The following is a 25249-nucleotide window of genomic DNA, read 5'->3' as shown; positions in this document are numbered from 1 at the left end:
TCAAGAATGGCCTTGCTGGTCTCAAATATGTTCCATTTTAAATTTCCAAATATCATAAACTAGGAACAAAAAACAAGAAATAAACAGCAGGCTCAAAGTAACCAGCTTCATAACTTATCCTTCAGTTATAGTGAAATATTAAACCACAGGCATCCCAGAAACAGAACAAATTCTTATTTTTTTTTTCAGGTTTGCAGGTTTACTTCCAAAACGTCTATTGTTTCACATAGATATCCTTTTTCTTCCTCCAACGGGAGAATTCTCATTTATTTATATTCATATTTTAAATTCTGTCCTTGTATCCTCTTTGAGTTTATAAAAATATCTAACTTTGATATAATGCCCCAAACAGGAACAAACGTAGTTATCGTTATGACTGCATTTCTGAAGGATGGGCTTCAGAGTGGGTTGTGTAGGGATTAGAGAAATTTCAAAGGAAGGTTGAGGAAAAATATTGGAAGCAGGATTAAGTACACATAGTACAGGAAGTCCTCAACGTACAACAGTTCATTTAGTAACCCTTGAAAGTTACAATGACACTGAATAAAGTGACTTATGACCGTTTTTCACACTTACGACCTTTGTAGCAGTCCCATGCTCACGTGATCAACATTCAAATGCTTGGCAATTGGTTCATCCTTATGACCGTTGCTATGTCCGGAGGTCATGCGATCACCTTTTGCAACAGTTTGAAAAGCAAAACCAATGCGGAAGCCAGCTTCACTTAACAACCGTGTTACTAAGTTATCAAGCGCAGTGATTCATTAAGCAACTGTGGGAAGAAAAGTCGTAAAAGGGACAAAACTCACTTAACAAGTGTCTCCCTTAACAACAGAAATTTTGAGCTCAGTTCTCATCGTAAGTCGAGGACTACCTGTGCAGGAAAATCAAGCTGAGACTTGAGTCCATAACAAACTGATATTTAATTTGAGTTTGTCCCAAGAAGCTTTATAGTAACAAAATTGTCAATATTGTAAAATTTACATTAAAAACAACGTGAAAATGGATTATAAACAGGTTGCCTTAGCTGTACGATATTTCTACCCAATCCTGCCTTCCTTGGCTCTAAAGATGTATTTATACAGATAGTCCTCGACTTACAACCGTTCATTTTTTGACCCTTGAAAGTTACAACAGCCCTGACAAAGTAACTGATGACCATTTTTCACACTTACGACCTTTGTAGCAGTCCCATGATCATGTGATCAAAATTCAGATGTTTGGCAATTGGTTCATACTTATGACCGTTGCTGTGTCCGAAGGTCATGTGATCCCCTTTTGCAATCCTTTCAACAGCAAAATCAATGCGGAAGGCAGATTCACTTAACAACCGTGTTACTAACTTCACCACTTAATTCACTTAACAGCTGTGGCAAGAAAGATTGTAAAAGGAGAAAAACTCACTTAAAAACTCTCTCGCTTAGCAACAGAAACATTGGCTCAATTGTGGTCGTAAGTCGAGCACTACTAGTATAACTCTTAGTAGTTTTCTTAGGGCTAAGACTCCAAGCTTTCCTTCCATCTGCCACTCCCAGCTCCCAAATTACTCACTTCTCTTCCCTCCAAGAATACAAATATATAAATATAAATATAAACCAGAAGAGGAACCCAGTGTTACTATCCTTTGATTGACGAGTCTAAGATCCAATCCCCACTCACTGAATTTCTGGGCAACAGGAAATGGCCTCCTCCTTTCCCAACACGGGGCCTAAAAATCCAGCCTGAGCTGAGGAAGGTCTGTAGTCCTTGCAGTTTGTCCTGCTGTAGTCACCTCTCGGGCTGAGACAGGTAGCATTGTCAGTTCTTTCCACACATTTTTGCAGTGAAGACAGTTCCGCGCAAAGACAAAATTCCACAAGTAACTATGAATAGGATTATGGTGGTGATAAAATACCAGGGCAAAACAAGGCAAGGCAACAGTAAGTAATGGTTACACTGGATATTTCCCATTTGGGACCAAATCTTTAAAAAAATCTCTCTCTCTCTCTCTCTCTCTCTCTGTGTGTGTGTTTGTGTGTTTGTGTGTATTTGTGTATGTGTGTGTGTTTATTTAGCATATGGAATATCATACATGGATTTGCAATATATATTAACATTTCATGTAGACCAATAAAACATAATATAATATAAATTTGAAAAAGATCTATGTTCTAAACCAGGGGTCTTCAAACTTGGCTCTTTTATGATTTGTGGACTTCACCTCCCAGAAGTCCTCATCCAGGCATGCTGGCTGAGGAATTATGGGAGTTGAAGTCCACGAGTCATAAAAGAGCCAAGTTTGCCTACCCCTGGTCTAGGCCATCTAACCATTGAAGCAAAGCATTGTTTATATTTAAAAATGAGAGACTGTATATGCCTTCAGTTTACAGCGGGACATGAACTGATCTACGATTTGACGTGGTACCCGCACATTTAAACACCGGTTTGCTGTTCATGAGACCTAATGCTAATTGCTGTCTAAATTGTCCTGGCGCAGAATTGTTCCCTCATGCTGTTTAGTTTCCTTTTCAGAAAATACTGAAAGTAAATATAAAGGTAAAACCAGAAACTTTTCTTTTTGGTTTAATGGAAAAAAGACTTGGACAAAATGATGGAACTTCAATGTTATATACGCTGACTGCAACAAGACTAGTTTATGCACAAACATGTAAGGACATTTCGATCTCCACAATGGCGGAATGGCTGCAAAAGTTGATGGAGTTAGCAGAGATGGCTAAATTGACTCCTTTGATGAAAGAAAAAGACATAAGTCCTTTTGTTTCTACTTGGAAACCCTTTCTGGACTTCTGCACTTCTAGGCGGCTGGGCTAGAAGATCTCCAAGGTCCCTTCCAACTCTGGAATTCAGCTTCTAAGTGGCTTTTATGGCCTCCGACAAATGTCTTTTGGGGGTTTTATCTTCCAGCCTATTATTAAATGGTAAATATAGAATCTTTCTTCGGTAAGTAAACTCATATTCCAAAAGTTTCCAGGTTGGTTATTAATTTTAAGATGTATATTGCAAGACATGATCATTGCTTCTTGTGTATAGAAGAAATAACCCTCCAAATTACAGGAAGCCTTAACTTACAACACTTCATTTAATGACCATTCGAAGTTACAACGTCACTGAAAAAAGGGACATGTGAACCTTTGAGAGCTGTATGCAACGAAATTTCATTTTGATGTATGCCAATTGGTGTACATTCAAAGTGACAATAAAGTTGTTGTTGTTCTTGTTATTATTATTATTATTTTCACAAATACGACCTTTGCAGCATCCCCATGATTATGTTATCAAAATTAAGATGCTTGGCAACTGGTTCACACTTATGACCGTTGCTGTATCCCCAGGTCATGTGATTTTCTTTTGTGACCTTCTGACAAGCAAAGTCAATGGGGAAGCCAGATTCACTTAAGAACCAGGTTACTAACTTATGAACTGGAGTGATTCACTTAACAGGTGTGGCAAGAAAGGTCATAAAATGGGGTAAAACTCAGACGAAATTGGTGCCCCTCTCTAAGTGGTCAGATTGCAGTCGCTGTCAGGTCACCATTTGCATGGAGAGAAATGGCCAGTCTGGGAGTTGCACTCACCTCTCCAGAGAAAGTCGGTTAGAAGAGTTGGATTGCATATTTTGCTAGTGTGTGCCTTGTAGCAACAACCTAGCATGACTTACAAGAAATTATGGCCTCTTAGCTACTATAAGTTGGGTATTGTTCTGTAAAATTCCTTATGAACTTTTTTCACACTTTCGTCCATTGCAGAACCCCATGGTCACGTGATCAATATTCAGATGCTTGGCAACTGACTCATGTTTAGGACGGTAGCAGTGTCCAGGGGTCATGTGATCAACTTTTGCGCCCTTCTGACAAGCAAAAGCAATGGGGAAGCCAGTCTTAACAACTGTGTTACTATCTTAACAACTGCAATGATCTACTTAACAACTGTGGCAAGAAACATTGTAAAATGAGGCAAAAGTCACTTCACAAATGTTCCATTTAGCAACATATATTTGGGGATCAATTGGGGTAGGTTGAGGACTACCTGTATGTAGTTGAGGAACCTCTGGAAGTGTCAGGTTTCCATTAATATTGTAACTAAATACTAATTCACTGTATGCTGTAGAACGGTGGGAAAAAATGGGACAAAGCTCAGACAAAGAATTTTGCTGAAATTTACATTTAATGAAAAGTTTACCCTATTCCTAACAAAAGTGTAATGAAAATAGGCCTAAGCTAAATTAGTATATATAAAATCTTTTTTACTTTTATTCTCCGAACAATAACTAGAACAACAAGAGCAAGTACAACAAAAAGAACAATTACAAAAACAACAACAATAACAAGACGCAGAAAGTTCCTTGGGGGAAAGTGGCTCATCGCTGGTCTTCGCTGCTGGGTCGGATTCCGCCGTCCATCGCCGTCCGTCTATATGCAGATAGAATAACAGAACAGAATACCAAGAGTTGGAAGGGACTTTGGAGGTCTTCTACTCCAACCCCCTACTCATGAACACATTGTTCCCAGCATCGCCTCCATCTGTCTGCTGTGCTAAATAGCCAGCTTCTGGTCCAGCCCATCAAGAAGGGCGAGACTTCCTCCTTGTGAATAAAAGAGCTGCCCTTTGCTGCTCCTGCCTTTTCTCTGCCCTACCTGTTCTCGGATGAGTGTATAAAGCAGTTCCTCCTCCAAACTAACCATCTGCAGCTGTGTGCTTTCCCATCCGAAAGCCTCCTGGCTGTCCTGCCGCACCTGTGCTCCAGCCAAATCCCTCTCCTCTGGCTGCTCGGAGGCATTGACCAACTCACCTCCTGATGTGCCTGGGACTGGTTCATCCTTCTCCGATCTGCCAACTGGAGAGGCATCTGGGGAAGCATCTGGGGGAGTAATCAAAGGCTTTTATTAGTACCACACGCTTTCTATAAAAGTACAAACACTTTGTTCTTTTTGGAGTTACTTTTGATACTTTTGTGGGGTTTTCTTAATAAGGACACTGGAGAAGGTTGCCATTTCCTTCTCCAGTGGACCATGTTGTGTTAGCGCTCTGCACTATGACCTGTCTGACTTGGGTGACCCTGCACGGCAGAGCTCATTGCTTCATTGAGCTTTGCAAGACTTCAACACAACAACAAAGAGGCTAAAATAGGTACCTCTTTTAATTAGAGACTGAAGTCCAGGGAGTCTTCCTCCAGGCTGCTGAGATTCTCCAGCGTGCCTTCCCCTTCTTCAGGAGAATCCTGTGAATGACAATGATTCCTCTTTAGCCATCAGTGAAAAGAGACTCAGAATTCCTAAAAGAGGTCCTATTGAATCAGGATCCTCATCGGGAACAATGCTTCTGTTGCAATCCCCACCCCCACCCAGCCATTCCCGCAGAAATGTAGGCTGTCTACTCTGCCCCTTAATGCCCTGCCCAGAAACAACAGGGTGCTGGAGAGGAGGAAGCAGAAAAAGGAAAGGGATAAGCAGGGTGGTTCATATCCATTTAGGATACCAGTCCACTGCATTGGGCCCTTCCCTGCTGCTTTGCGGTACCCAACCAATCGCAACAGAGCTTGAGTGTTAGCCTAAATATGTTGTCCCAAGGGCCAGGTGTCACCTTGCTCCACTGCCCAGAGCCCTCCAGCACAGTTCACTCAGATTAGGAGAACTGAATAGAGGGACTCTATCCTTCCCCAAGAGAAAACACTTTGTCTTTCTTACCCACGGACTGGACGAAAGGCTGGCCTCCAAAGCCTCTGCAGCCTGCTCCCAGCTTCCCTCAGACTCCTCATCCAAGAGGGCAGAAATGGAGTCGAAATCCTCCAGGCTGTTGATCCCGGAGCCCACCTGCACTTCCATCGAATCCTGCTAGTGACAGTATCGAGGCTAAATCCTAAGCCTTCTGCATCCCAATAAGATTGCTAAAGGATAGGGTGCGTTCAGGCCCTGTGTGCCAACAGCAAGAGAGCCTCCATCGGCCCCATTGCCAAGACTTTCTTACCTCCGAGGTCTGCGTCTTCTCCTCAGTAGGAGAGAGCTCCTCTTCTGCCGGCTGGTCTTCTTCGTCCTGAAATAACAATGTGAAGGTTCTGTCTGTTGGCATCTCCACAGAGACAATGCTTCTTCTTTTAGTGGGGCAGAAGCTGTTCAGGTCTTACCGACTCAACGCAGGTCTCCAAAATGGGGGGGAGTCGCGGCCTCCAGTGCTCTTGCTTTTTCTCTCTGGGGAGCGAAACGAAGAGGCCAAAGGTGAAAAGTAGCCACGGGCCCTTTTTAAAAAAGTGGTCCCGTGGAGGTTCTAAGAACCCTTCCAGCTGGCCTGCCAAGGGGATTGGCCTGCCAAAGGGGCTGCCCTCAGTCATTCTTCCTTTGCAGAGGCAGAGGGCAGAGATGCCTCCCTTCTGCAAAGGTTTCACCCTCCGAGGTGTTACCTACCTTGATAAGCAGGCACTGCTTTCCTCCTGCACGTCGTCCCTTGGTTGGCATTCTTCCAAAGGATCCTGAAATAACAATGCAAATATTACAACTGTCGGCATATCAACAAACCCGCAGCGAAAGGGCTTCTGCATGGTGAGGAGCTGGTCTGGGCTTACCGACTCAGTGCAGGTCTCCGAGATAGTTAAGAGCCGCGGCCTCCATTTCGCCATGTTCTCATTTCTGGGGAGAGAATGAAGAGCCAAAGATGAAAAGTAGCCATGCGATGCCTCCCCTCTGCAAACGGTTCTTCGAGCCCTTTTCTTTAGGGCTTTAGTGCGTCCGCCTTTTCGGGGGCTTCAGAATACTTCAGCTGAGAACACCTACCTCATTGAAATAAGAACTGGCGCCACCTCTTCCTTCCTGGGGATCCGGGCGGTGGCACGAACACCCATCAAAACCTGCAAGTAACAATTGTTCATTGAAGGAATAAATGAAAAGTCCTCTGCATGTGATGGAATGTTTATCTTCCCCAAGAGGGAAAGGCTGCACTCCACAGGGAATAGAGACAGCAGATCATGGAAAAGTTGGCTAATGGGAAGAGGCTCAAAATGGCTCTTTCTTAGAATGTCCCAGTATTTCCCTTCCAAGCCATCAAGATCTTTTCCCGAATCCAAAAGGCTCCTCTTGACTTTCCTAGGCTGGCCAGGTTCCCCCAAGTGAGAATTCCTCCCTTTCCCCACCCGGTTTTGAGGCAAGGACCCTGACTGGCCATGTCACAGAAGAGTCCTTACCCCTTGGGAGGAAGACCTGTGTCCATCAGACACACAAAGATGTGTCTGCCATTCTCCCTTCTGGTCATGCCGCTTCTGTCCCTCGTCAATCCTGGCCAAAAGAAGAAGGTGACATGTCAAAGGTTATCCTTCTAGGTCTGCCTCTCCTTTCTAGGACCGGCCATTCAGCCTGCCCAACTTTTTGCCTCTGCAACCCCTTGCACACAGGAAGCCATCTTGAGGAGAGGCTCTTAGAGACCCTGCAGTCCATCAATGTTGCCCCACCATGCCCAGGGTTTGTGGAGAAGGGGGTGGTACCTGTCAGGAGGCTCAGGAAGGTCCTCTACGTCGCTCTTCGTGCAGCAGAAGAGCGCTGAACATCTTTTCCAGATGTTCTGTGAAGAGAAAAGAAATAGGCATAAGTCAGTCATAAGAGTTGGGAAACATGACTTTCTCCCCTACTACTGCCAATTTCTTGGCAGCTGAGATGGCCACACTTACTCTAAAAAACCGTCGTACAGCCATGACCCCAAGCAGCTGTTGGTCCTTTCACTGCACGAAGGGAGAATGGACAGCTGGGGCCTGATTGGTGGCTTTTCAGGGAAACTGTCAACCTGGTTGCTTTGGCAACCAGGTAAACATTGGCCACATTCTAAACCTGCCCAAGGAGGGCAGCTCACCTGGGTTTAGGAGTGTCTGGATGGCCCGGTGGCTGACTCCTTTGGTGGCTTTTGGCCTCTGCCTTTCACGTGGGAAGTTGTTTGTTCATGAAAAAGAGAGAAGCACAATCATTGTGGCACAAAGCACAGAGGGAATCATACAATCCTAGGATAGATGGGAATTTTAGTCCAACCCCCTGCCCAAGGAAGGGCTCCCCATACCATCTCAGACAAATGACTGTCCAATCTTTTCTTGAAAATCTCCACAATGCAGCACACACAACTCTGGGATATTTCCTCTCCATACTCACACAGACTTCAGGCATGACCTCCCCGGAGGCCATGTTGCAAAGCGTTATTTTGAGCCTTCAGCGTTCACTTAATGACTTCAGCATTCGCTTAATGACTACAGCGTTCGCTTAACAACTACTGTAAAAATGTTCAAAAAATTAGGTCCAGTCACATGATGCTTTGACTTTTTAACTGCAACAATGTACGACTGTAATTCAGGGCTCAATCGCAGTCTCAGGTTGAGGACCACCTGTACTGATAATGTGACTTCAGGCTCAAAGAGAAAAACATTACAGATTTATAGTGATGAGGAGAGAGATGCTGTACTTAAATATCTTCTAAGTAAATGTTGAAGCATTCACTGCCCTAACAAATAGAGACAGTTCTTCTTTCTTCAAGAATGGCCTTGCTGGTCTCAAATATGTTCCATTTTAAATTTCCAAATATCATAAACTAGGAACAAAAAACAAGAAATAAACAGCAGGCTCAAAGTAACCAGCTTCATAACTTATCCTTCAGTTATAGTGAAATATTAAACCACAGGCATCCCAGAAACAGAACAAATTCTTATTTTTTTTTTTCAGGTTTGCAGGTTTACTTCCAAAACGTCTATTGTTTCACATAGATATCCTTTTTCTTCCTCCAACGGGAAAATTCTCATTTATTTATATTCATATTTTAAATTCTGTCCTTGTATCCTCTTTGAGTTTATAAAAATATCTAACTTTGATATAATGCCCCAAACAGGAACAAACGTAGTTATCGTTATGACTGCATTTCTGAAGGATGGGCTTCAGAGTGGGTTGTGTAGGGATTAGAGAAATTTCAAAGGAAGGTTGAGGAAAAATATTGGAAGCAGGATTAAGTACACATAGTACAGGAAGTCCTCAACGTACAACAGTTCATTTAGTAACCCTTGAAAGTTACAATGACACTGAATAAAGTGACTTATGACCGTTTTTCACACTTACGACCTTTGTAGCAGTCCCATGCTCACGTGATCAACATTCAAATGCTTGGCAATTGGTTCATCCTTATGACCGTTGCTATGTCCGGAGGTCATGCGATCACCTTTTGCAACAGTTTGAAAAGCAAAACCAATGCGGAAGCCAGTTTCACTTAACAACCGTGTTACTAAGTTATCAAGCGCAGTGATTCATTAAGCAACTGTGGGAAGAAAAGTCGTAAAAGGGACAAAACTCACTTAACAAGTGTCTCCCTTAACAACAGAAATTTTGAGCTCAGTTCTCATCGTAAGTCGAGGACTACCTGTGCAGGAAAATCAAGCTGAGACTTGAGTCCATAACAAACTGATATTTAATTTGAGTTTGTCCCAAGAAGCTTTATAGTAACAAAATTGTCAATATTGTAAAATTTACATTAAAAACAACGTGAAAATGGATTATAAACAGGTTGCCTTAGCTGTACGATATTTCTACCCAATCCTGCCTTCCTTGGCTCTAAAGATGTATTTATACAGATAGTCCTCGACTTACAACCGTTCATTTTTTGACCCTTGAAAGTTACAACAGCCCTGACAAAGTAACTGATGACCATTTTTCACACTTACGACCTTTGTAGCAGTCCCATGATCATGTGATCAAAATTCAGATGTTTGGCAATTGGTTCATACTTATGACCGTTGCTGTGTCCGAAGGTCATGTGATCCCCTTTTGCAATCCTTTCAACAGCAAAATCAATGCGGAAGGCAGATTCACTTAACAACCGTGTTACTAACTTCACCACTTAATTCACTTAACAGCTGTGGCAAGAAAGATTGTAAAAGGAGAAAAACTCACTTAAAAACTCTCTCGCTTAGCAACAGAAACATTGGCTCAATTGTGGTCGTAAGTCGAGCACTACTAGTATAACTCTTAGTAGTTTTCTTAGGGCTAAGACTCCAAGCTTTCCTTCCATCTGCCACTCCCAGCTCCCAAATTACTCACTTCTCTTCCCTCCAAGAATACAAATATATAAATATAAATATAAACCAGAAGAGGAACCCAGTGTTACTATCCTTTGATTGACGAGTCTAAGATCCAATCCCCACTCACTGAATTTCTGGGCAACAGGAAATGGCCTCCTCCTTTCCCAACACGGGGCCTAAAAATCCAGCCTGAGCTGAGGAAGGTCTGTAGTCCCTGCAGTTTGTCCTGCTGTAGTCACCTCTCGGGCTGAGACAGGTAGCATTGTCAATTCTTTCCACACATTTTTGCAGTGAAGACAGTTCCGCGCAAAGACAAAATTCCACAAGTAACTATGAATAGGATTATGGTGGTGATAAAATACCAGGGCAAAACAAGGCAAGGCAACAGTAAGTAATGGTTACACTGGATATTTCCCATTTGGGACCAAATCTTTAAAAAAATCTCTCTCTCTCTCTCTCTCTCTCTCTCTTCCTCTCTCTCTCTCTCTCTCTCTCTGTGTGTGTGTGTGTGTGTGTGTGTTTGTGTGTTTGTGTGTATTTGTGTATGTGTGTGTGTTTATTTAGCATATGGAATATCATACATGGATTTGCAATATATATTAACATTTCATGTAGACCAATAAAACATAATATAATATAAATTTGAAAAAGATCTATGTTCTAAACCAGGGGTCTTCAAACTTGGCTCTTTTATGATTTGTGGACTTCACCTCCCAGAATTCCTCATCCAGGCATGCTGGCTGAGGAATTATGGGAGTTGAAGTCCACGAGTCATAAAAGAGCCAAGTTTGCCTACCCCTGGTCTAGGCCATCTAACCATTGAAGCAAAGCATTGTTTATATTTAAAAATGAGAGACTGTATATGCCTTCAGTTTACAGCGGGACATGAACTGATCTACGATTTGACGTGGTACCCGCACATTTAAACACCGGTTTGCTGTTCATGAGACCTAATGCTAATTGCTGTCTAAATTGTCCTGGCGCAGAATTGTTCCCTCATGCTGTTTAGTTTCCTTTTCAGAAAATACTGAAAGTAAATATAAAGGTAAAACCAGAAACTTTTCTTTTTGGTTTAATGGAAAAAAGACTTGGACAAAATGATGGAACTTCAATGTTATATACGCTGACTGCAACAAGACTAGTTTATGCACAAACATGTAAGGACATTTCGATCTCCACAATGGCGGAATGGCTGCAAAAGTTGATGGAGTTAGCAGAGATGGCTAAATTGACTCCTTTGATGAAAGAAAAAGACATAAGTCCTTTTGTTTCTACTTGGAAACCCTTTCTGGACTTCTGCACTTCTAGGCGGCTGGGCTAGAAGATCTCCAAGGTCCCTTCCAACTCTGGAATTCAGCTTCTAAGTGGCTTTTATGGCCTCCGACAAATGTCTTTTGGGGGTTTTATCTTCCAGCCTATTATTAAATGGTAAATATAGAATCTTTCTTCGGTAAGTAAACTCATATTCCAAAAGTTTCCAGGTTGGTTATTAATTTTAAGATGTATATTGCAAGACATGATCATTGCTTCTTGTGTATAGAAGAAATAACCCTCCAAATTACAGGAAGCCTTAACTTACAACACTTCATTTAATGACCATTCGAAGTTACAACGTCACTGAAAAAAGGGACATGTGAACCTTTGAGAGCTGTATGCAACGAAATTTCATTTTGATGTATGCCAATTGGTGTACATTCAAAGTGACAATAAAGTTGTTGTTGTTCTTGTTATTATTATTATTATTTTCACAAATACGACCTTTGCAGCATCCCCATGATTATGTTATCAAAATTAAGATGCTTGGCAACTGGTTCACACTTATGACCGTTGCTCTGTCCCCAGGTCATGTGATTTTCTTTTGTGACCTTCTGACAAGCAAAGTCAATGGGGAAGCCAGATTCACTTAAGAACCATGTTACTAACTTATGAACTGGAGTGATTCACTTAACAGGTGTGGCAAGAAAGGTCATAAAATGGGGTAAAACTCAGATGAAATTGGTGCCCCTCTCTAAGTGGTCAGATTGCAGTCGCTGTCAGGTCACCATTTGCATGGAGAGAAATGGCCAGTCTGGGAGTTGCACTCACCTCTCCAGAGAAAGTCGGTTAGAAGAGTTGGATTGCATATTTTGCTAGTGTATGCCTTGTAGCAACAACCTAGCATGACTTGCAAGAAATTATGGCCTCTTAGCTACTATAAGTTGGGTATTGTTCTGTAAAATTCCTTATGAACTTTTTTCACACTTTCGTCCATTGCAGAACCCCATGGTCACGTGATCAATATTCAGATGCTTGGCAACTGACTCATGTTTAGGACGGTAGCAGTGTCCAGGGGTCATGTGATCAACTTTTGCGCCCTTCTGACAAGCAAAAGCAATGGGGAAGCCAGTCTTAACAATTGTGTTACTATCTTAACAACTGCAATGATCTACTTAACAACTGTGGCAAGAAACATTGTAAAATGAGGCAAAAGTCACTTCACAAATGTTCCATTTAGCAACATATATTTGGGGATCAATTGGGGTAGGTTGAGGACTACCTGTATGTAGTTGAGGAACCTCTGGAAGTGTCAGGTTTCCATTAATATTGTAACTAAATACTAATTCACTGTATGCTGTAGAACGGTGGGAAAAAATGGGACAAAGCTCAGACAAAGAATTTTGCTGAAATTTACATTTAATGAAAAGTTTACCCTATTCCTAACAAAAGTGTAATGAAAATAGGCCTAAGCTAAATTAGTATATATAAAATCTTTTTTACTTTTATTCTCCGAACAATAACTAGAACAACAAGAGCAAGTACAACAAAAAGAACAATTACAAAAACAACAACAATAACAAGACGCAGAAAGTTCCTTGGGGGAAAGTGGCTCATCGCTGGTCTTCGCTGCTGGGTCGGATTCCGCCGTCCATCGCCGTCCGTCTATATGCAGATAGAATAACAGAACAGAATACCAAGAGTTGGAAGGGACTTTGGAGGTCTTCTACTCCAACCCCCTACTCATGAACACATTGTTCCCAGCATCGCCTCCATCTGTCTGCTGTGCTAAATAGCCAGCTTCTGGTCCAGCCCATCAAGAAGGGCGAGACTTCCTCCTTGTGAATAAAAGAGCTGCCCTTTGCTGCTCCTGCCTTTTCTCTGCCCTACCTGTTCTCGGATGAGTGTATAAAGCAGTTCCTCCTCCAAACTAACCATCTGCAGCTGTGTGCTTTCCCATCCGAAAGCCTCCTGGCTGTCCTGCCGCACCTGTGCTCCAGCCAAATCCCTCTCCTCTGGCTGCTCGGAGGCATTGACCAACTCACCTCCTGATGTGCCTGGGACTGGTTCATCCTTCTCCGATCTGCCAACTGGAGAGGCATCTGGGGAAGCATCTGGGGGAGTAATCAAAGGCTTTTATTAGTACCACACGCTTTCTATAAAAGTACAAACACTTTGTTCTTTTTGGAGTTACTTTTGATACTTTTGTGGGGTTTTCTTAATAAGGACACTGGAGAAGGTTGCCATTTCCTTCTCCAGTGGACCATGTTGTGTTAGCGCTCTGCACTATGACCTGTCTGACTTGGGTCACCCTGCACGGCAGAGCGTATTGCTTCATTGAGCTTTGCAAGACTTCAACACAACAACAAAGAGGCTAAAATAGGTACCTCTTTTAATTAGAGACTGAAGTCCAGGGAGTCTTCCTCCAGGCTGCTGAGATTCTCCAGCGTGCCTTCCCCTTCTTCAGGAGAATCCTGTGAATGACAATGATTCCTCTTTAGCCATCAGTGAAAAGAGACTCAGAATTCCTAAAAGAGGTCCTATTGAATCAGGATCCTCATCGGGAACAATGCTTCTGTTGCAATCCCCACCCCCACCCAGCCATTCCCGCAGAAATGTAGGCTGTCTACTCTGCCCCTTAATGCCCTGCCCAGAAACAACAGGGTGCTGGAGAGGAGGAAGCAGAAAAAGGAAAGGGATAAGCACGGTGGTTCATATCCATTTAGGATACCAGTCCACTGCATTGGGCCCTTCCCTGCTGCTTTGCGGTACCCAACCAATCGCAACAGAGCTTGAGTGTTAGCCTAAATATGTTGTCCCAAGGGCCAGGTGTCACCTTGCTCCACTGCCCAGAGCCCTCCAGCACAGTTCACTCAGATTAGGAGAACTGAATAGAGGGACTCTATCCTTCCCCAAGAGAAAACACTTTGTCTTTCTTACCCACGGACTGGACGAAAGGCTGGCCTCCAAAGCCTCTGCAGCCTGCTCCCAGCTTCCCTCAGACTCCTCATCCAAGAGGGCAGAAATGGAGTCAAAATCCTCCAGGCTGTTGATCCCGGAGCCCACCTGCACTTCCATCGAATCCTGCTAGTGACAGTATCGAGGCTAAATCCTAAGCCTTCTGCATCCCAATAAGATTGCTAAAGGATAGGGTGCGTTCAGGCCCTGTGTGCCAACAGCAAGAGAGCCTCCATCGGCCCCATTGCCAAGACTTTCTTACCTCCGAGGTCTGCGTCTTCTCCTCAGTAGGAGAGAGCTCCTCTTCTGCCGGCTGGTCTTCTTCGTCCTGAAATAACAATGTGAAGGTTCTGTCTGTTGGCATCTCCACAGAGACAATGCTTCTTCTTTTAGTGGGGCAGAAGCTGTTCAGGTCTTACCGACTCAACGCAGGTCTCCAAAATGGGGGGGAGTCGCGGCCTCCAGTGCTCTTGCTTTTTCTCTCTGGGGAGCGAAACGAAGAGGCCAAAGGTGAAAAGTAGCCACGGGCCCTTTTTAAAAAAGTGGTCCCGTGGAGGTTCTAAGAACCCTTCCAGCTGGCCTGCCAAGGGGATTGGCCTGCCAAAGGGGCCTTCAGTCATTCTTCCTTTGCAGAGGCAGAGGGCAGAGATGCCTCCCTCTGCAAAGGTTTCACCCTCCGAGGTGTTACCTACCTTGATAAGCAGGCACTGCTTTCCTCCTGCACGTCGTCCTTGGTTGGCATTCTTCCAAAGGATCCTGAAATAACAATGCAAATATTACAAATGTTGGCATATCAACAAACCACAGCGAAAGGGCTTCTGCCATTGCCATGGTGAGGAGCTGGTCTGGGCTTACCGACTCAGTGCAGGTCTCCCAGATGGTTGAGAGCCGCGGCCTCCACTTCGCTATCTTCTCATTTCTGGGGAGAGAATGAAGGGCCAAAGATCAAAACTAGCCATGCGATGCCCCCCCTGCCTCTGCAAAGGTTTCTTCTAGCCCTTCTCTTTAGGGCTTTACTGCGGCTGCCTTTTAGGGGGCTTCAGAATACTTCATCTGCGAACACCTACCTCACTGAAATGAGAACTGGCATCACCTCTTCCTTCCTGGGGCTCCGGGCGGTGGCACGAACACCCATCAAACCCTGCAAGTAACAATTGAAAGTATAAATTAAAAGTCCCCTGCATGTTGTGGAACGTTTATCTTCCCCAGGAGGGAAAGACTGCATTCAACAGGGAAAGACACAGCAGATCATGGAAAAGTTGGCTAATGGGAAGAGGCTCAAAATGGCTCTTTCTTAGAATGTCCCAGTATTTCCCTTCCAAGCCATCAAGATCTTTTCCCGAATCCAAAAGGCTCCTCTTGACTTTCCTAGGCTGGCCAGGTTCCCCCAAGTGAGAATTCCTCCCTTTCCCCACCCGGTTTTGAGGCAAGGACCCTGACTGGCCATGTCACAGAAGAGTCCTTACCCCTTGGGAGGAAGACCTGCGTCCATCAGACACACAAAGATGTGTCTGCCATTCTCCCTTCTGGTCATGCCGCTTCTGTCCCTCGTCAGTCCTGGCCAAAAGAAGAAGGTGACATGTCAAAGGTTATCCTTCTAGGTCTGCCTCTCCTTTCTAGGACCGGCCATTCAGCCTGCCCAACTTTTTGCCTCTGCAACCCCTTGCACACAGGAAGCCATCTTGAGGAGAGGCTCTTAGAGACCCTGCAGTCCATCAATGTTGCCCCACCATGCCCAGGGTTTGTGGAGAAGGGGGTGGTACCTGTCAGGAGGCTCAGGAAGGTCCTCTACGTCGCTCTTCGTGCAGCAGAAGAGCGCTGAACATCTTTTCCAGATGTTCTGTGAAGAGAAAAGAAATAGGCATAAGTCAGTCATAAGAGTTGGGAAACATGACTTTCTCCCCTACTACTGCCAATTTCTTGGCAGCTGAGATGGCCACACTTACTCTAAAAAACCGTCGTACAGCCATGACCCCAAGCAGCTGTTGGTCCTTTCACTGCACGAAGGGAGAATGGACAGCTGGGGCCTGATTGGTGGCTTTTCAGGGAAACTGTCAACCTGGTTGCTTTGGCAACCAGGTAAACATTGGCCACATTCTAAACCTGCCCAAGGAGGGCAGCTCACCTGGGTTTAGGAGTGTCTGGATGGCCCGGTGGCTGACTCCTTTGGTGGCTTTTGGCCTCTGCCTTTCACGTGGGAAGTTGTTTGTTCATGAAAAAGAGAGAAGCACAATCATTGTGGCACAAAGCACAGAGGGAATCATACAATCCTAGGATGTGGCTTTTAGTCCAACCCCCTGCCCAAGGAAGGGCTCCCCATACCATCTCAGACAAATGACTGTCCAATCTTTTCTTGAAAATCTCCACAATGCAGCACACACAACTCTGGGATATTTCCTCTCCATACTCACACAGACTTCAGGCATGACCTCCCCGGAGGCCATGTTGCAAAGCGTTATTTTGAGCCTTCAGCGTTCACTTAATGACTTCAGCATTCGCTTAATGACTACAGCGTTCGCTTGACAACTACTGTAAAAATGTTCAAAAAATTAAGTCCAGTCACATGATGCTTTGACTTTTTAACTGCAACAATGTACGACTGTAATTCAGGGCTCAATCGCAGTCTCAGGTTGAGGACCACCTGTACTGATAATGTGACTTCAGGCTCAAAGAGAAAAACATTACAGATTTGTAGTGATGAGGAGAGAGATGCTGTACTTAAATATCTTCTAAGTAAATGTTGAAGCATTCACTGCCCTAACAAATAGAGACAGTTCTTCTTTCTTCAAGAATGGCCTTGCTGGTCTCAAATATGTTCCATTTTAAATTTCCAAATATCATAAACTAGGAACAAAAAACAAGAAATAAACAGCAGGCTCAAAGTAACCAGCTTCATAACTTATCCTTCAGTTATAGTGAAATATTAAACCACAGGCATCCCAGAAACAGAACAAATTCTTATTTTTTTTTTTCAGGTTTGCAGGTTTACTTCCAAAACGTCTATTGTTTCACATAGATATCCTTTTTCTTCCTCCAACGGGAGAATTCTCATTTATTTATATTCATATTTTAAATTCTGTCCTTGTATCCTCTTTGAGTTTATAAAAATATCTAACTTTGATATAATGCCCCAAACAGGAACAAACGTAGTTATCGTTATGACTGCATTTCTGAAGGATGGGCTTCAGAGTGGGTTGTGTAGGGATTAGAGAAATTTCAAAGGAAGGTTGAGGAAAAATATTGGAAGCAGGATTAAGTACACATAGTACAGGAAGTCCTCAACGTACAACAGTTCATTTAGTAACCCTTGAAAGTTACAATGACACTGAATAAAGTGACTTATGACCGTTTTTCACACTTACGACCTTTGTAGCAGTCCCATGCTCACGTGATCAACATTCAAATGCTTGGCAATTGGTTCATCCTTATGACCGTTGCTATGTCCGGAGGTCATGCGATCACCTTTTGCAACAGTTTGAAAAGCAAAACCAATGCGGAAGCCAGTTTCACTTAACAACCGTGTTACTAAGTTATCAAGCGCAGTGATTCATTAAGCAACTGTGGGAAGAAAAGTCGTAAAAGGGACAAAACTCACTTAACAAGTGTCTCCCTTAACAACAGAAATTTTGAGCTCAGTTCTCATCGTAAGTCGAGGACTACCTGTGCAGGAAAATCAAGCTGAGACTTGAGTCCATAACAAACTGATATTTGAGTTTGTCCCAAGAAGCTTTATAGTAACAAAATTGTCAATATTGTAAAATTTACATTAAAAACAACGTGAAAATGGATTATAAACAGGTTGCCTTAGCTGTACGATATTTCTACCCAATCCTGCCTTCCTTGGCTCTAAAGATGTATTTATACAGATAGTCCTCGACTTACAACCGTTCATTTTTTGACCCTTGAAAGTTACAACAGCCCTGACAAAGTAACTGATGACCATTTTTCACACTTACAACCTTTGTAGCAGTCCCATGATCATGTGATCAAAATTCAGATGTTTGGCAATTGGTTCATACTTATGACCGTTGCTGTGTCCGAAGGTCATGTAATCCCCTTTTGCAATCCTTTCAACAGCAAAATCAATGCGGAAGGCAGATTCACTTAACAACCGTGTTACTAACTTCACCACTTAATTCACTTAACAGCTGTGGCAAGAAAGATTGTAAAAGGAGAAAAACTCACTTAAAAACTCTCTCGCTTAGCAACAGAAACATTGGCTCAATTGTGGTCGTAAGTCGAGCACTACTAGTATAACTCTTAGTAGTTTTCTTAGGGCTAAGACTCCAAGCTTTCCTTCCATCTGCCACTCCCAGCTCCCAAATTACTCACTTCTCTTCCCTCCAAGAATACAAATATATAAATATAAATATAAACCAGAAGAGGAACCCAGTGTTACTATCCTTTGATTGACGAGTCTAAGATCCAATCCCCACTCACTGAATTTCTGGGCAACAGGAAATGGCCTCCTCCTTTCCCAACACGGGGCCTAAAAATCCAGCCTGAGCTGAGGAAGGTCTGTAGTCCTTGCAGTTTGTCCTGCTGTAGTCACCTCTCGGGCTGAGACAGGTAGCATTGTCAGTTCTTTCCACACATTTTTGCAGTGAAGACAGTTCCGCGCAAAGACAAAATTCCACAAGTAACTATGAATAGGATTATGGTGGTGATAAAATACCAGGGCAAAACAAGGCAAGGCAACAGTAAGTAATGGTTACACTGGATATTTCCCATTTGGGACCAAATCTTTAAAAAAATCTCTCTCTCTCTCTCTCTCTCTCTTCTCTCTCTCTCTCTCTCTCTCTCTGTGTGTGTATGTGTGTGTGTGTGTGTGTTTGTGTGTTTTTGTGTATGTGTGTGTGTTTATTTAGCATATGGAATATCATACATGGATTTGCAATATATATTAACATTTCATGTAGACCAATAAAACATAATATAATATAAATTTGAAAAAGATCTATGTTCTAAACCAGGGGTCTTCAAACTTGGCTCTTTTATGATTTGTGGACTTCACCTCCCAGAATTCCTCATCCAGGCATGCTGGCTGAGGAATTATGGGAGTTGAAGTCCACGAGTCATAAAAGAGCCAAGTTTGCCTACCCCTGGTCTAGGCCATCTAACCATTGAAGCAAAGCATTGTTTATATTTAAAAATGAGAGACTGTATATGCCTTCAGTTTACAGCGGGACATGAACTGATCTACGATTTGACGTGGTACCCGCACATTTAAACACCGGTTTGCTGTTCATGAGACCTAATGCTAATTGCTGTCTAAATTGTCCTGGCGCAGAATTGTTCCCTCATGCTGTTTAGTTTCCTTTTCAGAAAATACTGAAAGTAAATATAAAGGTAAAACCAGAAACTTTTCTTTTTGGTTTAATGGAAAAAAGACTTGGACAAAATGATGGAATTTCAATGTTATATACGCTGACTGCAACAAGACTAGTTTATGCACAAACATGTAAGGACATTTCGATCTCCACAATGGCGGAATGGCTGCAAAAGTTGATGGAGTTAGCAGAGATGGCTAAATTGACTCCTTTGATGAAAGAAAAAGACATAAGTCCTTTTGTTTCTACTTGGAAACCCTTTCTGGACTTCTGCACTTCTAGGCGGCTGGGCTAGAAGATCTCCAAGGTCCCTTCCAACTCTGGAATTCAGCTTCTAAGTGGCTTTTATGGCCTCCGACAAATGTCTTTTGGGGGTTTTATCTTCCAGCCTATTATTAAATGGTAAATATAGAATCTTTCTTCGGTAAGTAAACTCATATTCCAAAAGTTTCCAGGTTGGTTATTAATTTTAAGATGTATATTGCAAGACATGATCATTGCTTCTTGTGTATAGAAGAAATAACCCTCCAAATTACAGGAAGCCTTAACTTACAACACTTCATTTAATGACCATTCGAAGTTACAACGTCACTGAAAAAAGGGACATGTGAACCTTTGAGAGCTGTATGCAACGAAATTTCATTTTGATGTATGCCAATTGGTGTACATTCAAAGTGACAATAAAGTTGTTGTTGTTCTTGTTATTATTATTATTATTTTCACAAATACGACCTTTGCAGCATCCCCATGATTATGTTATCAAAATTAAGATGCTTGGCAACTGGTTCACACTTATGACCGTTGCTGTATCCCCAGGTCATGTGATTTTCTTTTGTGACCTTCTGACAAGCAAAGTCAATGGGGAAGCCAGATTCACTTAAGAACCAGGTTACTAACTTATGAACTGGAGTGATTCACTTAACAGGTGTGGCAAGAAAGGTCATAAAATGGGGTAAAACTCTGACGAAATTGGTGCCCCTCTCTAAGTGGTCAGATTGCAGTCGCTGTCAGGTCACCATTTGCATGGAGAGAAATGGCCAGTCTGGGAGTTGCACTCACCTCTCCAGAGAAAGTCGGTTAGAAGAGTTGGATTGCATATTTTGCTAGTGTATGCCTTGTAGCAACAACCTAGCATGACTTACAAGAAATTATGGCCTCTTAGCTACTATAAGTTGGGTATTGTTCTGTAAAATTCCTTATGAACTTTTGTCACACTTTCGTCCATTGCAGAACCCCATGGTCACGTGATCAATATTCAGATGCTTGGCAACTGACTCATGTTTAGGACGGTAGCAGTGTCCAGGGGTCATGTGATCAACTTTTGCGCCCTTCTGACAAGCAAAAGCAATGGGGAAGCCAGTCTTAACAACTGTGTTACTATCTTAACAACTGCAATGATCTACTTAACAACTGTGGCAAGAAACATTGTAAAATGAGGCAAAAGTCACTTCACAAATGTTCCATTTAGCAACATATATTTGGGGATCAATTGGGGTAGGTTGAGGACTACCTGTATGTAGTTGAGGAACCTCTGGAAGTGTCAGGTTTCCATTAATATTGTAACTAAATACTAATTCACTGTATGCTGTAGAACGGTGGGAAAAAATGGGACAAAGCTCAGACAAAGAATTTTGCTGAAATTTACATTTAATGAAAAGTTTACCCTATTCCTAACAAAAGTGTAATGAAAATAGGCCTAAGCTAAATTAGTATATATAAAATCTTTTTTACTTTTATTCTCCGAACAATAACTAGAACAACAAGAGCAAGTACAACAAAAAGAACAATTACAAAAACAACAACAATAACAAGACGCAGAAAGTTCCTTGGGGGAAAGTGGCTCATCGCTGGTCTTCGCTGCTGGGTCGGATTCCGCCGTCCATCGCCGTCCGTCTATATGCAGATAGAATAACAGAACAGAATACCAAGAGTTGGAAGGGACTTTGGAGGTCTTCTACTCCAACCCCCTACTCATGAACACATTGTTCCCAGCATCGCCTCCATCTGTCTGCTGTGCTAAATAGCCAGCTTCTGGTCCAGCCCATCAAGAAGGGCGAGACTTCCTCCTTGTGAATAAAAGAGCTGCCCTTTGCTGCTCCTGCCTTTTCTCTGCCCTACTTGTTCTCGGATGAGTGTATAAAGCAGTTCCTCCTCCAAACTAACCATCTGCAGCTGTGTGCTTTCCCATCCGAAAGCCTCCTGGCTGTCCTGCCGCACCTGTGCTCCAGCCAAATCCCTCTCCTCTGGCTGCTCGGAGGCATTGACCAACTCACCTCCTGATGTGCCTGGGACTGGTTCATCCTTCTCCGATCTGCCAACTGGAGAGGCATCTGGGGAAGCATCTGGGGGAGTAATCAAAGGCTTTTATTAGTACCACACGCTTTCTATAAAAGTACAAACACTTTGTTCTTTTTGGAGTTACTTTTGATACTTTTGTGGGGTTTTCTTAATAAGGACACTGGAGAAGGTTGCCATTTCCTTCTCCAGTGGACCATGTTGTGTTAGCGCTCTGCACTATGACCTGTCTGACTTGGGTGACCCTGCACGGCAGAGCGTATTGCTTCATTGAGCTTTGCAAGACTTCAACACAACAACAAAGAGGCTAAAATAGGTACCTCTTTTAATTAGAGACTGAAGTCCAGGGAGTCTTCCTCCAGGCTGCTGAGATTCTCCAGCGTGCCTTCCCCTTCTTCAGGAGAATCCTGTGAATGACAATGATTCCTCTTTAGCCATCAGTGAAAAGAGACTCAGAATTCCTAAAAGAGGTCCTATTGAATCAGGATCCTCATCGGGAACAATGCTTCTGTTGCAATCCCCACCCCCACCCAGCCATTCCCGCAGAAATGTAGGCTGTCTACTCTGCCCCTTAATGCCCTGCCCAGAAACAACAGGGTGCTGGAGAGGAGGAAGCAGAAAAAGGAAAGGGATAAGCAGGGTGGTTCATATCCATTTAGGATACCAGTCCACTGCATTGGGCCCTTCCCTGCTGCTTTGCGGTACCCAACCAATCGCAACAGAGCTTGAGTGTTAGCCTAAATATGTTGTCCCAAGGGCCAGGTGTCACCTTGCTCCACTGCCCAGAGCCCTCCAGCACAGTTCACTCAGATTAGGAGAACTGAATAGAGGGACTCTATCCTTCCCCAAGAGAAAACACTTTGTCTTTCTTACCCACGGACTGGACGAAAGGCTGGCCTCCAAAGCCTCTGCAGCCTGCTCCCAGCTTCCCTCAGACACCTCATCCAAGAGGGCAGAAATGGAGTCGAAATCCTCCAGGCTGTTGATCCCGGAGCCCACCTGCACTTCCATCGAATCCTGCTAGTGACAGTATCGAGGCTAAATCCTAAGCCTTCTGCATCCCAATAAGATTGCTAAAGGACAGGGTGCGTTCAGGCCCTGTGTGCCAACAGCAAGAGAGCCTCCATCGGCCCCATTGCCAAGACTTTCTTACCTCCGAGGTCTGCGTCTTCTCCTCAGTAGGAGAGAGCTCCTCTTCTGCCGGCTGGTCTTCTTCGTCCTGAAATAACAATGTGAAGGTTCTGTCTGTTGGCATCTCCACAGAGACAATGCTTCTTCTTTTAGTGGGGCAGAAGCTGTTCAGGTCTTACCGACTCAACGCAGGTCTCCAAAATGGGGGGGAGTCGCGGCCTCCAGTGCTCTTGCTTTTTCTCTCTGGGGAGCGAAACGAAGAGGCCAAAGGTGAAAAGTAGCCACGGGCCCTTTTTAAAAAAGTGGTCCCGTGGAGGTTCTAAGAACCCTTCCAGCTGGCCTGCCAAGGGGATTGGCCTGCCAAAGGGGCTGCCTTCAGTCATTCTTCCTTTGCAGAGGCAGAGGGCAGAGATGCCTCCCTTCTGCAAAGGTTTCACCCTCCGAGGTGTTACCTACCTTGATAAGCAGGCACTGCTTTCCTCCTGCACGTCGTCCCTTGGTTGGCATTCTTCCAAAGGATCCTGAAATAACAATGCAAATATTACAACTGTCGGCATATCAACAAACCCGCAGCGAAAGGGCTTCTGCATGGTGAGGAGCTGGTCTGGGCTTACCGACTCAGTGCAGGTCTCCGAGATAGTTAAGAGCCGCGGCCTCCATTTCGCCATGTTCTCATTTCTGGGGAGAGAATGAAGAGCCAAAGATGAAAAGTAGCCATGCGATGCCTCCCCTCTGCAAACGGTTCTTCGAGCCCTTTTCTTTAGGGCTTTAGTGCGTCCGCCTTTTCGGGGGCTTCAGAATACTTCAGCTGAGAACACCTACCTCATTGAAATAAGAACTGGCGCCACCTCTTCCTTCCTGGGGATCCGGGCGGTGGCACGAACACCCATCAAAACCTGCAAGTAACAATTGTTCATTGAAGGAATAAATGAAAAGTCCTCTGCATGTGATGGAATGTTTATCTTCCCCAAGAGGGAAAGGCTGCACTCCACAGGGAATAGAGACAGCAGATCATGGAAAAGTTGGCTAATGGGAAGAGGCTCAAAATGGCTCTTTCTTAGAATGTCCCAGTATTTCCCTTCCAAGCCATCAAGATCTTTTCCCGAATCCAAAAGGCTCCTCTTGACTTTCCTAGGCTGGCCAGGTTCCCCCAAGTGAGAATTCCTCCCTTTCCCCACCCGGTTTTGAGGCAAGGACCCTGACTGGCCATGTCACAGAAGAGTCCTTACCCCTTGGGAGGAAGACCTGTGTCCATCAGACACACAAAGATGTGTCTGCCATTCTCCCTTCTGGTCATGCCGCTTCTGTCCCTCGTCAATCCTGGCCAAAAGAAGAAGGTGACATGTCAAAGGTTATCCTTCTAGGTCTGCCTCTCCTTTCTAGGACCGGCCATTCAGCCTGCCCAACTTTTTGCCTCTGCAACCCCTTGCACACAGGAAGCCATCTTGAGGAGAGGCTCTTAGAGACCCTGCAGTCCATCAATGTTGCCCCACCATGCCCAGGGTTTGTGGAGAAGGGGGTGGTACCTGTCAGGAGGCTCAGGAAGGTCCTCTACGTCGCTCTTCGTGCAGCAGAAGAGCGCTGAACATCTTTTCCAGATGTTCTGTGAAGAGAAAAGAAATAGGCATAAGTCAGTCATAAGAGTTGGGAAACATGACTTTCTCCCCTACTACTGCCAATTTCTTGGCAGCTGAGATGGCCACACTTACTCTAAAAAACCGTCGTACAGCCATGACCCCAAGCAGCTGTTGGTCCTTTCACTGCACGAAGGGAGAATGGACAGCTGGGGCCTGATTGGTGGCTTTTCAGGGAAACTGTCAACCTGGTTGCTTTGGCAACCAGGTAAACATTGGCCACATTCTAAACCTGCCCAAGGAGGGCAGCTCACCTGGGTTTAGGAGTGTCTGGATGGCCCGGTGGCTGACTCCTTTGGTGGCTTTTGGCCTCTGCCTTTCACGTGGGAAGTTGTTTGTTCATGAAAAAGAGAGAAGCACAATCATTGTGGCACAAAGCACAGAGGGAATCATACAATCCTAGGATAGATGGGAATTTTAGTCCAACCCCCTGCCCAAGGAAGGGCTCCCCATACCATCTCAGACAAATGACTGTCCAATCTTTTCTTGAAAATCTCCACAATGCAGCACACACAACTCTGGGATATTTCCTCTCCATACTCACACAGACTTCAGGCATGACCTCCCCGGAGGCCATGTTGCAAAGCGTTATTTTGAGCCTTCAGCGTTCACTTAATGAC

The 25249-nt window shown here is 44.0% G+C and overlaps 2 protein-coding genes and 3 long non-coding RNA genes across 11 annotated transcripts; 1 reads left to right on the top strand and 4 right to left on the bottom strand.

The window, feature by feature from the left end:
• Window positions 1-4145: 4145 nt before the first annotated feature.
• Window positions 4146-7757, bottom strand: LOC120299054. 2 transcript variants are annotated; one of them, XM_039323455.1, is made up of 12 exons: window positions 7652-7757; window positions 7469-7545; window positions 7172-7262; window positions 6765-6838; window positions 6557-6620; window positions 6399-6463; window positions 6122-6185; window positions 5965-6030; window positions 5685-5831; window positions 5132-5218; window positions 4790-4858; window positions 4146-4409 (listed from the first exon to the last, which is right to left on the bottom strand). In XM_039323455.1, the coding sequence occupies exons 1-10, from the start codon at window positions 7673-7675 to the stop codon at window positions 5141-5143; spliced, it is 750 nt and encodes a 249-aa protein (XP_039179389.1). In that variant the 5' UTR covers window positions 7676-7757; the 3' UTR covers window positions 4146-4409; window positions 4790-4858; window positions 5132-5140. The 2 variants fall into 2 exon arrangements, with proteins under 2 accessions (XP_039179389.1, XP_039179390.1); XM_039323456.1 differs by having other exon boundaries at window positions 5685-5828; window positions 7652-7735.
• A 4925-nt stretch (window positions 7758-12682) lies between these two features.
• Window positions 12683-14970, bottom strand: LOC120299055. Its single transcript, XR_005554315.1, has 7 exons — window positions 14932-14970; window positions 14659-14722; window positions 14502-14567; window positions 14222-14365; window positions 13669-13755; window positions 13327-13395; window positions 12683-12946 (listed from the first exon to the last, which is right to left on the bottom strand). It is a non-coding gene; the product is annotated as an uncharacterized LOC120299055 (long non-coding RNA).
• A 520-nt stretch (window positions 14971-15490) lies between these two features.
• Window positions 15491-18619, bottom strand: LOC120299052. 5 transcript variants are annotated; one of them, XR_005554313.1, is made up of 5 exons: window positions 18572-18619; window positions 16562-17083; window positions 16365-16426; window positions 16003-16079; window positions 15491-15796 (listed from the first exon to the last, which is right to left on the bottom strand). It is a non-coding gene; the product is annotated as an uncharacterized LOC120299052 (long non-coding RNA). The 5 variants fall into 5 exon arrangements; XR_005554312.1 differs by lacking the exon at window positions 18572-18619 and adding an exon at window positions 17602-17651; XR_005554310.1 differs by lacking the exon at window positions 18572-18619 and having other exon boundaries at window positions 16562-17630.
• Window positions 18620-18806: 187 nt separating this feature from the next.
• LOC120299053 lies at window positions 18807-21459 on the top strand. The gene is made up of 3 exons (XR_005554314.1): window positions 18807-18939; window positions 19565-19993; window positions 21325-21459. It is a non-coding gene; the product is annotated as an uncharacterized LOC120299053 (long non-coding RNA).
• LOC120299048 lies at window positions 21199-24795 on the bottom strand. Of its 2 annotated transcripts, none has more exons than XM_039323446.1 (12): window positions 24705-24795; window positions 24522-24598; window positions 24225-24315; window positions 23818-23891; window positions 23610-23673; window positions 23452-23516; window positions 23175-23238; window positions 23018-23083; window positions 22738-22884; window positions 22185-22271; window positions 21843-21911; window positions 21199-21462 (listed from the first exon to the last, which is right to left on the bottom strand). In XM_039323446.1, the coding sequence occupies exons 1-10, from the start codon at window positions 24726-24728 to the stop codon at window positions 22194-22196; spliced, it is 750 nt and encodes a 249-aa protein (XP_039179380.1). In that variant the 5' UTR covers window positions 24729-24795; the 3' UTR covers window positions 21199-21462; window positions 21843-21911; window positions 22185-22193. The 2 variants fall into 2 exon arrangements, with proteins under 2 accessions (XP_039179380.1, XP_039179381.1); XM_039323447.1 differs by having other exon boundaries at window positions 22738-22881; window positions 24705-24788.
• Between the last annotated feature and the right edge of the window lie 454 nt (window positions 24796-25249).

The sequence above is a fragment of the Crotalus tigris genome, unplaced genomic scaffold, assembly GCF_016545835.1.
Source record: "Crotalus tigris isolate CLP2741 ecotype Arizona unplaced genomic scaffold, ASM1654583v1 scf7180000024192.52159, whole genome shotgun sequence".
NCBI classification, from domain to species: domain Eukaryota; kingdom Metazoa; phylum Chordata; class Lepidosauria; order Squamata; family Viperidae; genus Crotalus; species Crotalus tigris.
Note: the sequence above shows the minus strand (reverse complement) of the source record. Positions and strands in the feature narration are given on the sequence as shown.

Bases quoted from the DNA above. Each gene is read 5' to 3' on its own strand.
- LOC120299054 (XM_039323455.1), bottom strand. From the start codon at position 7,675: ATGGCTGTACGACGGTTTTTTAGA. The intron at 7,263-7,468 runs GTACCACCCCCT...TCTTTTGGCCAG, and splicing joins CTTCCTGAGCCTCCTGACAG to GATTGACGAGGGACAGAAGC. The intron at 6,031-6,121 runs GTAAGACCTGAA...TTGTTATTTCAG, and splicing joins TGGAGACCTGCGTTGAGTCG to GACGAAGAAGACCAGCCGGC.
- LOC120299048 (XM_039323446.1), bottom strand. From the start codon at position 24,728: ATGGCTGTACGACGGTTTTTTAGA. The intron at 23,892-24,224 runs GTAAGGACTCTT...TGTTACTTGCAG, and splicing joins ACAGGTCTTCCTCCCAAGGG to GTTTTGATGGGTGTTCGTGC. The intron at 23,674-23,817 runs GTAGGTGTTCTC...TTCTCTCCCCAG, and splicing joins CCAGTTCTTATTTCAATGAG to AAATGAGAACATGGCGAAAT.